This window comes from Solanum dulcamara, chromosome 9, assembly GCF_947179165.1.
Source record: "Solanum dulcamara chromosome 9, daSolDulc1.2, whole genome shotgun sequence".
Lineage (NCBI taxonomy): Eukaryota > Viridiplantae > Streptophyta > Magnoliopsida > Solanales > Solanaceae > Solanum > Solanum dulcamara.
In genome coordinates this window covers 73,120,918-73,133,510 of record NC_077245.1, presented here as the reverse complement: position 1 = coordinate 73,133,510, position 12,593 = coordinate 73,120,918, and the positions used below count along the sequence as shown (strand labels likewise).

At 35.5% G+C, this 12,593-nt stretch overlaps 2 protein-coding genes across 2 annotated transcripts; one reads left to right on the top strand and one right to left on the bottom strand.

Annotated features, from left to right (window-relative positions):
- Positions 1–1,080: 1,080 nt before the first annotated feature.
- On the bottom strand, positions 1,081–6,216 carry LOC129902047 (sulfite exporter TauE/SafE family protein 3-like). Its single transcript, XM_055977063.1, has 12 exons — positions 5,802–6,216; positions 4,459–4,618; positions 4,104–4,304; positions 3,957–4,021; positions 3,690–3,720; positions 3,486–3,577; positions 3,321–3,407; positions 3,151–3,201; positions 2,835–3,056; positions 1,899–1,992; positions 1,664–1,804; positions 1,081–1,509 (listed from the first exon to the last, which is right to left on the bottom strand). The coding sequence occupies exons 1-12, from the start codon at positions 6,015–6,017 to the stop codon at positions 1,424–1,426; spliced, it is 1,446 nt and encodes a 481-aa protein (XP_055833038.1). The 5' UTR covers positions 6,018–6,216; the 3' UTR covers positions 1,081–1,423.
- Positions 6,217–7,551: 1,335 nt separating this feature from the next.
- LOC129902807 (uncharacterized) lies at positions 7,552–11,568 on the top strand. Its single transcript, XM_055978214.1, has 4 exons — positions 7,552–7,662; positions 10,316–10,420; positions 10,778–10,902; positions 11,052–11,568. The coding sequence occupies exons 2-4, from the start codon at positions 10,339–10,341 to the stop codon at positions 11,283–11,285; spliced, it is 441 nt and encodes a 146-aa protein (XP_055834189.1). The 5' UTR covers positions 7,552–7,662; positions 10,316–10,338; the 3' UTR covers positions 11,286–11,568.
- Positions 11,569–12,593: the final 1,025 nt, after the last annotated feature.

Sequence of the window (12,593 nt, the reverse complement as noted above, 5' to 3'; positions counted from 1 at the left end):
ATTTCTACTTTTTATGGTCAAATGTGTAAATATACCACAATCTTCGAGTGTTATAATACATAAATTGGCCTCTAAACTTGGCTTTAAATTTTAAGTATGACCTCCAAATCTTCACAGTCCACAAATAGGCACTTTAACTATCCATTTCTTAAACAAAAAAACACGTGAATCCAACCTTTCAAAACACGTGATCGAGACGCAATTCAAGCGCGTCAAATGTAATTTTTGAGGCCCACAAAAGCAAAAAAAAGAAGCGAAAATGATAATTTTACCCTTAATGAATCCCTTATATATATATATATCTTTATTTTCCAAATCAAAATCCCATTTTCTTTAATTTCTTTTTTTTTAATTATAAAATACGTGTAAATTTTTTAATTACGTTGCAGTCACTGAGTGGCTCAAAAATCCACGTGGGAGCGTTTGCATATCACGCATTTTGATTGTTGGATTCACGTGTTTTTTTTGTTTTAGAAATGAATAGTTAAAGTGTCTATTTGTGCATAATAAAAGTTGGAGGTCATACTTAAAATTTGAAGCCAAGTTTAGGGGTCAATTTATGTATTAATATGGCCATTCTTCAAAGAAGGGGGAGGTGGGGGAGAAATCTTTGCATACATTCTATTATCCGAGTTTTTACTTGTGAGATATACACTGAGTACGTTAATTAGCTGTAATATGAACATTATTGATGGAGCTTTGGCGAGAGTTTGGATTTGACGCAACAAAACTTCAATCGCTAAACAACAAAAATACAAATTTGGACTTTCCGGGAAAGCACATTTTGGGAATTTTTTGGCGATGAGTGTGTTTGGTATGAAAAATACACTAGTAAAAAAGAATTGTATCATTATAGGATAGATGATTTATCTCATTTCTAGGCTTCATTTTGGCATTCCATATCCTTTGTAAAATATTGTCGCACACTTGTCAGATGCTTTAAACATCCACTATTTTTGAAGAATTTGACACAAACATCCACTATTTTTGAAGAATTTGACACATACTCGACGACATGTTTAAGGGTCTGGCCAACACAGGGTGAAACCGTCTCATTTTTTTCCATGTATAGTCATTGTGTTTTGAGCAATAGAAGTACCTTTAGTTATATTATACACTTCATGAAAAAGTTCTGCTAAATTGAGAAATGAATGAATAAGCTCTCACTATGCCAAAAATAAAAATCAACTTATTTCAATTGTTGGAAGCATAAAAAGAGAAAAAAAAAGAGGGGAAAAAATGGACAAGGGAAAAATGACCAAAAAATCCTAAACAAAAAGATTTCTACTTCTTAATTTCCTATATTTTACTCTAGAGCAGAAATCTCTAACTGTAAAATCACTATTGGTCTATAGCTAATGTATAATGGAACCAGACTTTGGACCAGTTTCTTTCACACCATTTCTTGGAGACTAACTTATAATTAAATTGCATACTTGCAAAGGTTCTCGAATCCCATGTATTCATCGCGCTGAATCTTCCCAATCATATTTGAGATCCCGACTCCACCTGTCAAAATGAAGAAGCAAATGAATAGCTATTCAGACGCGAAGACAAAATGTAGACAAAATGATTTATCGAGTAGGAAGGACGTAGAAATGTCTTAGGTGATGATGAATTAGTTACTACCTCTAAGCATAATAAGGGAAAACCAGATACTCACCTAGTGATATTGCACTCACGAAAATTGTGAAGGCAAGGATGAAGATGATAAGTGACGCTCGTCCTAATACAAATATCAACCTCCTCACGACATGTTGCCCAACGAAAGCAGCAATAGTTGCCACAGCAACAAAGTAGAGAGCTGTAAGAAGATACAATTGTCAATTCTGCATTATCATGAATGAGACCGAACAAATCTGTTTTATGTTCACCAACTTGAAGGGAATGGCACATACCATAAGGAACTGGGAAACGCTTTAGAAGGTAATACTCCACCACGGACATTGATGAGGAGAACATCATCGCAAAAGTAGCTGTGGCACTTGAGACCTAAGTAAGAGATATGATACAAATTAACAGAGATGTGAATTTGAAATATTTTTCCTCCATGACTCCTTTAGATTGTACAAGTTAAAAGCACGTCGTCTATTTAGCTGAAAAGATTCATGCCCTCCCCACTTCCGATGCTAAGACAATATACCCCAACAAATCATTTCTATAATAGATAATTTATTTTGAAAACGAAAACCACTGAGAAACACAAAAACTTACAAACATGAAAAGAAATAGTCACTCAACATAATGTTTATGCACATACACAAGTATAGAGGAAAGTGGAGCAATAGAAGAACTGGAGAATGATTGACATATGATGCCAGAGAAAGACGGTAAATAAATGCCACCTGTATCATACTGGATAAGTGAACATTAACTATTGTCAAGAAATGAATTCAAGAAGTTAGAGCTTTTATGTGGGTCGTATGGAGGGATAGAAATAGTAGATCGTTTGAGGGATTGAAAATGATTTTTGTACATTTGAGGAATAGCCTATTGTCTTTGATTGCTTTTTCGCGCACCCTGGAGATTCCTATTGTGTAGATGATCTGGTGTCTTTCGTAGATAATCATGTTTTCATATAGATAATCAACTTTTTGATATATCTCTTGTAAACTGGAGCTTTTTTCAATATTAATGAAACTAGTTACCTTACAAAAAGAACGAATTCAAACACCATACTTCAGAAGATTGTGAAGATTATGAGGTATACTTAAAGCTCAGTAAAACGTAAGCACGAAAACCAAACCACAGGTCAATGACATTTTTTCATGTCAACTTATGAAGAAGAACTAAAAATGTATCGCTGGTCACGCCACATTGGCACACAAACTAACCTGAGGAGGGACACCCAGCTCCAAAAACAGTGGTCCCATGATAAATCCTCCGCCAAGACCAAGAAGTCCACCAACCATACCAGCTAGTATTCCAAAGCAGCAATAAGCAATCAGTTGCATCACTCGGAAATTGGTGCCATCATCTCCCTTGGATTGAATCTTTCTCCATCCCTTGTACAGGCTAATAGCTTCATATGAAGATACCCCAACAGAAACTGGGATCTGCAGGACATTAAACGAGTTCATAGAGATTGTTAGAATTACTTTGTGTCTTAGAAGTTTGCTTCAACATAATTCGAGATAACCAAATACAAACCTGCAACAAATTCACCACCCAGTACCATGCCGAGCAAGTAGATGTGTAATTCTAGTTCAAACATACAAAGGCCAGTGAGTTTACAGATTAACACTAACCCGAAAATTGATAAATTCAACAGCATCACCCCTATACACCGGAACAAAGCCAAAAAGATAAGCAATGAAAACCTTTCCAATTTGCAGTGCTAGAAATGCAACCCAAACAAAACTGAGAAGTCCAAATTCCTTCCAGCAAACGTTCTCCATGAAAGGGACCTAAAATAACATGGCTTTTTAGAGTGTTATAAAATCAGGAGAAACATAATTCTCCTTTCAAGAGTTAGGATAAGTCACCTGTGGTTCAGCCGCACCCCTGGCATCCTTTTCAGTACCACCATTGGCTGGACCGCCAGGAAGGAGCTTGTATTCTGCGTCATCACCCGTGCCTGGCATAATGTAATGCAACAAAGAAAGACTATAATCTCCACAAGAAGGAAAATTGAGATGAAATTCCCTCTAAACTCTCCATATAATAGAAAATTCATTTGCCAAACCTACCATTTGTTCCTAAAAGTTTAGCCGCAGCCTCCTGAAGTAACAAAAAAACAGATGATTAGAAAAACCCAACACTTCACTACCATGACTTATTTAACACCGTCTTGCTAGAATCTAACTCGATAAATAATCTCTAATATTAACTTCATGTGTTATAATGCAGAAGAATGAACCAATAAAAGCATTAAAGATTCTAACATGCTATAAAAGAACACAAAGTAGAACTGTATCGCATAAACAGGAAACTTCCAAGAATATAAAGGTGATAACCTTCTTCACAATAGTTTCTTTCTTCCATGTCTCAACCCCTCTTAGAAAGGCCTTGGTTGACGTGCCTGCAAAAATCATTTACGATCTAAGTCTTGTAGGAGTAATAACTTAAAAAACACCAATGCCATATTATGAGAGATGCTTTACTAAGGAAGAGAACAATTAGCAGAACCGTAACCATCCAATCTGCAAATATCACATTGAAAGTAACTCCAATACTAATGCCAAGCATCAGCATTGGCTGGATGAGCACAGCCAAGTCATAATCGATAATAGGCATGGCAATTGTGGGATGCCTGAGCTTTAAGTTATAGTAAACAGTAGAGACAGCAGCTCCCATGATCATACCTGTCAACCGGAAATAGAAGTGATAATTGTCTTAACCAGGAGAAAAAAGTTCATAACAGAAGATGATGGTTCATAAATTAGGACCTGCTACTACTACATTCGAGTCATGAAAATGAATTTCCAAATGGTCATGCAAAATTGTCGCTGATCTTACATTTTGAAATTGCTGTAGATGATTTCGGATCAAATCCGACGATAAGACTAAGCATGGGTACGAATATGCCACCACCACCAACACCACCTACACTCCCAAATGCTGCACCCAAGAATCCAATTATGGAACCAAGAACAATTTTCCATCCAAATTTCATATCCTGCAATCAGTGGCGGACCCAGGAATTTTATGAAGGAGGTTCAAAAAAAATTAAACACGCTAATCAGGAAAAAAATGTGCTTATTCGGATTCGAACTCGCGAGCTGAGACAAGCTAAGGCGAAATATTGAACCCCATTTGCCACTGAGCTAGTCCTTTGGCTTATGCTCAGGGGGTTCAATGTTAAATATACACACATAAATTAAAAATTTTATCTTATATATACAGTGTAATTTTTTAACGAAGGGGGTTCGGATGAACTCCCTGAAGGTCCGCCCCTGCCTGCAATGACAACCCACATAGTCAACAGCATAAAGCAAAAATGTGAGAAATGAAAATATCAACAGAGCTCAAGGTGGTTATAAGTTTAAAGTGCTAGTCCATATGAGGCACACCATACGACACATATTGCATGAGTTCAACAGCCCAATCATAGCACAGATTCTCCCTGGAGATCGGTAGCACTCTGCTATGTATAACTCTCAAATGGAAAATTTACATAACTTTTTGGAACATGTCCATTCCTTGGGTTCCTCCTTCTAATTTTGTTCATTTCTAATTGAACATCCAAGCTACTCTTTATCTTTTTGATGTCGAATAGTAAGTAAGCACACATCATGACATGCATGTTCCATTGCTTCTGAAATAAAGGGAAATGAAGAAAACATTGCCTCTAAATATGCATGGAAAAAATGACCAAGTGTCCCCCTTTCATGCATACAGGTAATATTTTGACCTCTTGGTTAAGGGTTACATTCACTCTCTAGTAGCTCGAACATAAATCTTATCTTTTCCAGAATCCAGATTTAATTTGATCAATTAATGGACCACCTAATCCATTAAAATGAGTTCACTTACAATCACCAACTGCTACCTATTAATCAGTATTGCTGATCAAACAAATATGCACAACAACAACAATGCCTTAAATGCAAATTCATTTGTAACCTGTTTCATTCCTATCCTCAATAAACTAATCACTCATGAAAAACTAATGGTAGTTCTAACCTATGTTGCTCGGACTTTTCAAAAATTTGTCGGTACTTGTCGGATCTTCCAAAAGTAGTGTATTTTTATTTTTCGAGAGTCCATGCAACATAGGCTCTAACTTAATCCAAGTTAAGACAGTCCCAACAATTTGAAAATCAACATGAAAAATCAAACCAATAATTTAGAAATTTTACCGGCCAAACATGTTGGTAACCAGATTCATTAGGCTTCCATAAGAAGTTGACAACAGCTGAAAGGTAATCTGCATCTGAAAGTTCAGCTGCATTTTGGTCAATAGCTTCCTGCTTCAAACTTCTTTCTGCTGATACAAAAATAGCAGCTAAAAGAAAACTCCATGAAATCGAAAACACTGGCCACAAAATCTTCAATTTTCCTCCAAAACCCGCCATTCCAAACAAAGATTACACCTTTTTCAACAACAACAAAAAAAAGAAGCAAAAAAATCAAGAAACTCCCTTTTTCACCTTTTCAAACACTACACACACAGTATGCGCCTTTCTTTATCTTCTGACAAATTCAAGATTGCTTTTCTCAAAAAAAAAATCCCAAAAAAGCAAAAGAATCAAGAAACTCCCCTTTTCAACACTACACACAGAGTATGTATCTTTCTTTGTCTTCTAACAATTTCAAGACTACATCTTTTCTCAAAATCCCAAAAAGCCAAAAAACCAAAAAAAAAACTCCCTTTTTCACCCTTTCAAACACTACACACAGTATGTACCTTTCTTTATCTTCTAACAAGTTCAAGATTGAAAAGAAAAAAAATGTATGTTAAAACAATATCTTTTTTTATTTTTACTTGGCAAGTGGAATGTTACAACCAAAGAGAAAGTGAAGTATAAAGATGGTTTCTTTAAAGAAAGAAGATATATGGAAATTGTGTGAAGGGAGAAAATATAGGAGAAAATGAAGAAAAAGGGTGAAGGAGAAATCGAGTAGAAAAGGGTGGATCTTTGGTCTTTTTGAGTCTCACATTTGGAATGCATGAATGAATATATATGATATGAAGAAAAAGAGCCTAAAAATGTGACAAAAAATTGAAGCTTAACAAATGCATGAAACAACAAGGTTTGTGAGTGCCTTGCATATAATTTGGTACGAAGAAAGGCAAATTTGGTTATAAATATTTTGCAAAAAAGAAAAAAAGGCAAATTAAATAAAATGTTCATTAGGTTAAATTTTCTTACACAAAAATAGCCCACTTAAAAAAATAAATGATGTATTACAAAAAGTGGACATTTTGGCCAATTTTCTTCTTCATCATCCTCCTTCTTCTTTTACAGTACTTTTTCATCATCTTCTTCGTCTTCTCATTCTTCTTCTCCTCTTCCTTCTTCTCTCTCTTTTTTAAAAAAATTAATGTACTATAAACGTGGATAGTGTCGAACCAATTATATATCAAAAAAACTCGAAACATTGATAGGATTTTCATATCTAAAATTTGGGACTGTTTAGATGTGATTTTTAGTTGACCGAGATTGAATAGTCAATGTATACTTCATGTATAGTCAGTGTATATTTCATAAATATTTAAGCTATATTCAAATTTTTGAGTGTATCATAATGTATAGTCAACGTATAACTAACGTATAGGTAAGCTATATTATATAGTAAGCGTATATTTTCTATGAATTTTGAAAAATTATATTGTATAGTCAGTGCCCTTTTCCGGATCTTGTGCATAGCGGGAGTTTAAGTACACCGAACTGCCCTTTTATAATCAGTGTGTATTTACTAAGACTTTTGGCTATTTTTTATGTAAATAAAACATAATTATGTTTATTGTAAACTAATTCACTACTTTATTGTATATATTTGAAACAAGGCCAAGGAAAAAAACTTTTGGGCCTGATAATTAAGACAGGCCCAATGGATTTCAAACTCAAAGCCCATATGCTAATAGTGGGTTATAACTTATACGGATCCAAATACGGAGTGATATCAGCTCCAATTTGAAATCGGCGCGTTCAGACCACTCTCCGCCGCCGGCGAACTTCCTCCTCCTCTCCGTCTCTTTCTCCAGTTAATCGATCGGTAAGTTCCTCTGTTTCTTGCTGTCTACATTTTTCTCTCACGAGGCAAAAACCCTAATCTATTTGTTTTCCCGATAATAAGCTCTGAATTGTAAATTGAATTGCAATACTCTCCATGCATAGAAAAAGCGTAAACTTCAATTTGTATTGTTCTTTGTGCTTTAATTTCTCCGATGCAAAGTATAGCTGGTTCCATGCTGCGATGAATGAGGAGTGTTGTGGTAGGTTGACGGTCAGGCTAAAATAGTCTAACTGTATGAGTACTCTGAAAACTGAATCCCTTGGATCTGAGTGTATTCATATTTATTTAACTGTCAGTACGAAGATGTGAATTTTGAGGTGCATTAATCTGTTTTTAGTAGTAATCAATTTCTGAGAACTCTGATGGTTCTTCAGTGACTAGGATATGAGCTGTTATTTCAGCCTATTCGATAATGGCTGGCTCAAAGTTGCATCAATCTATGTTTGAGTATTTTTATTAGTAATCATTTTTTTGTGTTGTTGTAAAACGTTAATACGGAAATGATTTGGGACAAAATATGGAATTCCTTATCCTCATATTGTGAGTTTTTAGTCCTTTGAGACATAGTTGTATGTTTCGAATCAAGTACCAAATCCTTCTATTTATTGAGCAACCAATTTGGATTTTTGGCCATCGGAAATATTAGCTATTTCAATATTAACCAATCTAAAATATCCTTGAAATCCTAATCAGTTCATCCAGATGGGTTGTGTTGTCCTGTTTAGTATGTTGGAGAACATGATGGTTAGTATTTCTGGTAATGCATAATTGTCTACCATGATTATCTTTAAGACTTGTGGAATGCTTCATCAGTCACTCCTCTCTATTAGGATAGATTCACGGTCACAGAAATAGCAGTCTATTCGAATCTGGGATTTTATCACTTGTAACTATATTATCTTCCTACACATTTTGAACTCTTGTTTACTGTGTGTATATATATTCCTTAGGGAAAACAATTTTGTGCAGCTCAATATTGATTCTTCTTGCTCTACTATGGTATCAGAGCCTTCTCCTGGTCAAACATCCAACATATCAACTTCCACAAATTCCTCTCCCTCTACTTCCCTCATTCCAACGCCAAATTCTTCTTCCTCAAACCCAACTTTGATCATTGGGTTCAACAGGATCAGTTGATCATGAGTCTTTTAATCTCATCCCTTACTGAAATCTTTATCTTATCAAATAAATAAATAAATAATTAAATAAGACCTTATTCCTTACCGATGAAACACTACCCTTGGTATTATGGGAATTCAGCCGGTTTACCTTGTTGTATGCTTAATTTACTATTGTTGGGGTTCATACTTTATCTCTGCGGGCCAAATACAGCTATTTATTAGTTACTAATATTGGGATTCCATTCACGGAAAAAACGTATCAAGATCGATTTTCTCTTTGAACGAGATGAAGTTGCTTTTAAAGATCTCTCAGTCTAATTCATCTCATCCTCTGACCAACTTGCTAATATGCTAACCAAGCCACTGCCTTCATCTAGATTTCAGTGTCTACATGACAAGCTGAATGTGCGAAATGCCCTTTTAGTTTGCCGGGGGAGTATTGTGATAGACTCAAACAAATAGCAGTCTATCTGATTCTAGTATTTATTTTATCACTTGCAACTATATTATCTTCCCTATATGTTTTGAATCTTTTTTATTTGAAGACCGTGGTATCTCGTCCATCTTGCGCGCGCCTCAACTAATTCCACGGGATATTTACCGCTTCCAATCAACAACAATTACTAGGTAACTCTGTCCACCAAGATTAGGAAATATGAGACAAAATCATCTAGTGTTTTTGTCTCTGCTAGGATTTGAACATGAGACCTTATAATTCTCAACCCACTTCATTGACCACTAGGCCCCACCCAAGGGTGCTTTACATTTTGAACTCTTGTGTTACTGTGTGTATATATACTCCTTATTTATTTTGGGGCACCCATGTAGTTCCGGGTCGTATAGAGGATTGAGTGTCTCTTGTAGAAAACCATTGTAATTTTACTTTTTGGTATACTTCTTGTATACAGCCGATTTTGGACCTGTGATTAATGAAACCGTTTACCAGATCAAAAAAATAAATATATACTCCTCCAGGGGATGGAAAACGTAAGAAATAATGTTGTGCAACTCAATATTGATTGTTCTTGCGCTATTACTACCTGTAGATGCTGCCCACTTTTCTTGTTAGGGTCGTATCATGGGAGAAATTCTTTAAACAAAAGAGGGGGACCCGTAGGCATCTGGTTTATAGTGTGTGTTGACTAGTATCAGATCTGTGAAGTGCTTGAGTGGTATTATGCTTCTTAGGTTCTAGAATAAGGTTTTTGAAGCTTGATCTGAATTAGAATAAAGGTGGTTGAGGAGTAAAGTGACTGAAGAATCTTTGAGAGACCACAAAGATAAACATACGTTTTAACCTAATGCACCAAGGAGCTTGGCGAAAGGGGAGGAGAGCAAAAGTGCAGGAATGCAACTGTTTTCCTTTGTTGTATGCTTAATTTACTATTGTTGGGGATCATACTTTATTCTGTGTGGGCCAAATACAACTATTTATTAGTTGCATATCTTGAAGTTGATGCATCGGCAAAGTGTTCTCATCTCTAACATACATTACTATTTGTTTTCTTCAGTGTCGGGCTTGGTGAATGACAGCATGAACACTGCAACATCATTATTTAGGAGGTTAAATATCAGAGATCTGGTATCAAGAACACCTACTTATAGTGCCACTAGTGGTATGTATTTCATTGTGCTCTTTCATGAAGCGTTGGCTTTCAAAATAGATGAAGATAGCATTTGTTTCAGTTTTCACAAAAACCAAGTTTGAAAGAATTGTTTTAGTTTTTAAATAAAATCTTACTAAACAAAGAACTTTTAGATCTTATTCTCTGCAGGGAGCTGACTTATATTTCTAAGCACTTTGTACTCTTCATTTTCTGCATCTACTGGATGCCATCAATGGAATCAATTACTTCATCAAAAAAAAAAAAAAAAAAGAATCCATCAAACAAAAAGTTTGTGCAAAAGCTGAAACAAATGCCACTAACAAGCTTTGAATTTTCTGATCTGTGTTTTGCTTGTGAAAATTTCAGATGTATCTGGGGATGGATTGGGCTTGATGTTTAAGCGTTGGGCTACGAAAAAGACAGCAGGATCCACAAAGAATGGCCGTGATTCAAAACCAAAGAATCTAGGGGTGAAGAAATTTGGTGGAGAGGTAAGGATTCTCTTCGTTGATGACATGGAGATGATGGAATTATGTCATTGAAAGAAATTTTAATAAAACCATTGTGCATCATGCATGCCTTCAAGGCAATTCCTTGTGCTCTTCAGTGTTTGTATTCTAACACCGATTTTTGGATTCAGAGGGTGATACCTGGAAATATTATCGTTCGTCAAAGGGGAACCAGATTCCATCCTGGAAACTACGTTGGAATAGGGAAAGATCACACACTTTATGCTCTGAAAGAAGGTTGTGTAAAGTTTGAGCGCCACAAACTGAGTGGGCGCAAGTGGGTTCATGTTGAGCCCAAGGATGGCCATGTACTTCACCCAGTTTACTCGAGTACTGCAGCTCCTGAGCTCAACACAGCAACTTAAAGTTTCTCGACCGTTGGGTGATTCATGGGGCATGAGTATAATAACGAAAACGATCTGAGATCATTTCAGAATCCAGCTTAGATTATACATCTTCTCCCCCCTCTAGATTAAAGCTAATGAAACAAAGTTATTTTTGCCTTGTGTTCTCTATTTCATATTTCCATTGAGTCATGTGTTCTTTCAGAATGACGTGCACTTGTTTGGAATCAAAACAAGTTATTTTGGCCATGTGTTCTGCTAAATGAAAAACAAAAAGAAAGGAATAATAAGGGCATGTTTGGAAGTCCACCTTGTAATTGTATTGGATTTGGCTGATCTAACTCTAAGATTTGGTACCATTATAGTAGAGTTTAGACCATGTTTAGGATGTATAGTCTTCCACATTTTTTATAGGGAAAAGAGCACTTGTACCCTGAAAAGGAACTATTTACAAGCGGTTAACCCCTTACTTTCACACCCCTCCTATTTTTAACCGCTAATTCGCGTTTACTATTTGATACCATCGGAGTATATATATACTCTAATGTATCAAACAGGAAGAAGCAGTGCTTCTCAGTTACTCCTTGATATATATAAGAGTATATATATAACAGATAGTGTCTCAGTGAAAAGACTGGTCAATTATTGTTTAATACCATCAGAGTACATATATACTCCTATGATATCAGGATGAAGAAGCAGTGGTTCAGTGAATAGAATAAGGGGGCAATTGGGTAAATAATTTGGGTTATGGATCCAATCAAGATAAATAATTTGGGTTTGATTGAATTTGTGTAGTACTCTTTTTTATATGGAAAAATTACTTAATTGAATGTGTTTTAAAAAATATTTACCATTTTTAAACATACTTTTATTTTATTACCATTTTTAACAATTACTAATAATACTTTAATTAAAAAAGACATTATATACACTTTTTTGTGGCTCTCTCCGTTTCTCTTCTCTTAGGACTTCTTCATTCTTTCCTTATTCCTTCATCTTTTTGTTTGTTTCAGACGGAATTCGTAAGTTTTAGGTGCACAATTGTAATGGAAGGTCAGAAATCTCCTAGAAGAAGCCTATGAATTCGAATTGTTAATTCACCCGGTGGTGGTGAAGTGAATAGCGGTCCTACTTTTAGTTTGGGAATTTCTGCAAACCAATCTCCAGAAGAAGTTGATGGTGAGGTTAATCAAAATTTTCAAGCAATGCATGTGAAGAAAAAGGGCGGTAGAAGTAAGAAAAAACCACTGAGTTGAGTTATAAATCTAAATCGAAAAGAAAACGAGTTGATATTGCATCGATATCTAATAAAGTTGTTGACAGTGA

Excerpts from the sequence above, each read along its gene's own strand:
- LOC129902047 (XM_055977063.1), bottom strand. The coding sequence starts at position 6,017 with ATGGCGGGTTTTGGAGGAAAATTGAAGATTTTGTGGCCAGTGTTTTCG. Across the intron at positions 3,578-3,689 it reads TAAACTTTTAGGAACAAATG|GCACGGGTGATGACGCAGAA; the intron begins GTAGGTTTGGCA and ends ACATTATGCCAG. Across the intron at positions 3,408-3,485 it reads GGGGTGCGGCTGAACCACAG|GTCCCTTTCATGGAGAACGT; the intron begins GTGACTTATCCT and ends ATGTTATTTTAG.
- LOC129902807 (XM_055978214.1), top strand. The coding sequence starts at position 10,339 with ATGAACACTGCAACATCATTATTTAGGAGGTTAAATATCAGAGATCTG. Across the intron at positions 10,421-10,777 it reads TACTTATAGTGCCACTAGTG|ATGTATCTGGGGATGGATTG; the intron begins GTATGTATTTCA and ends TGAAAATTTCAG. Across the intron at positions 10,903-11,051 it reads TGAAGAAATTTGGTGGAGAG|AGGGTGATACCTGGAAATAT; the intron begins GTAAGGATTCTC and ends TTTTGGATTCAG.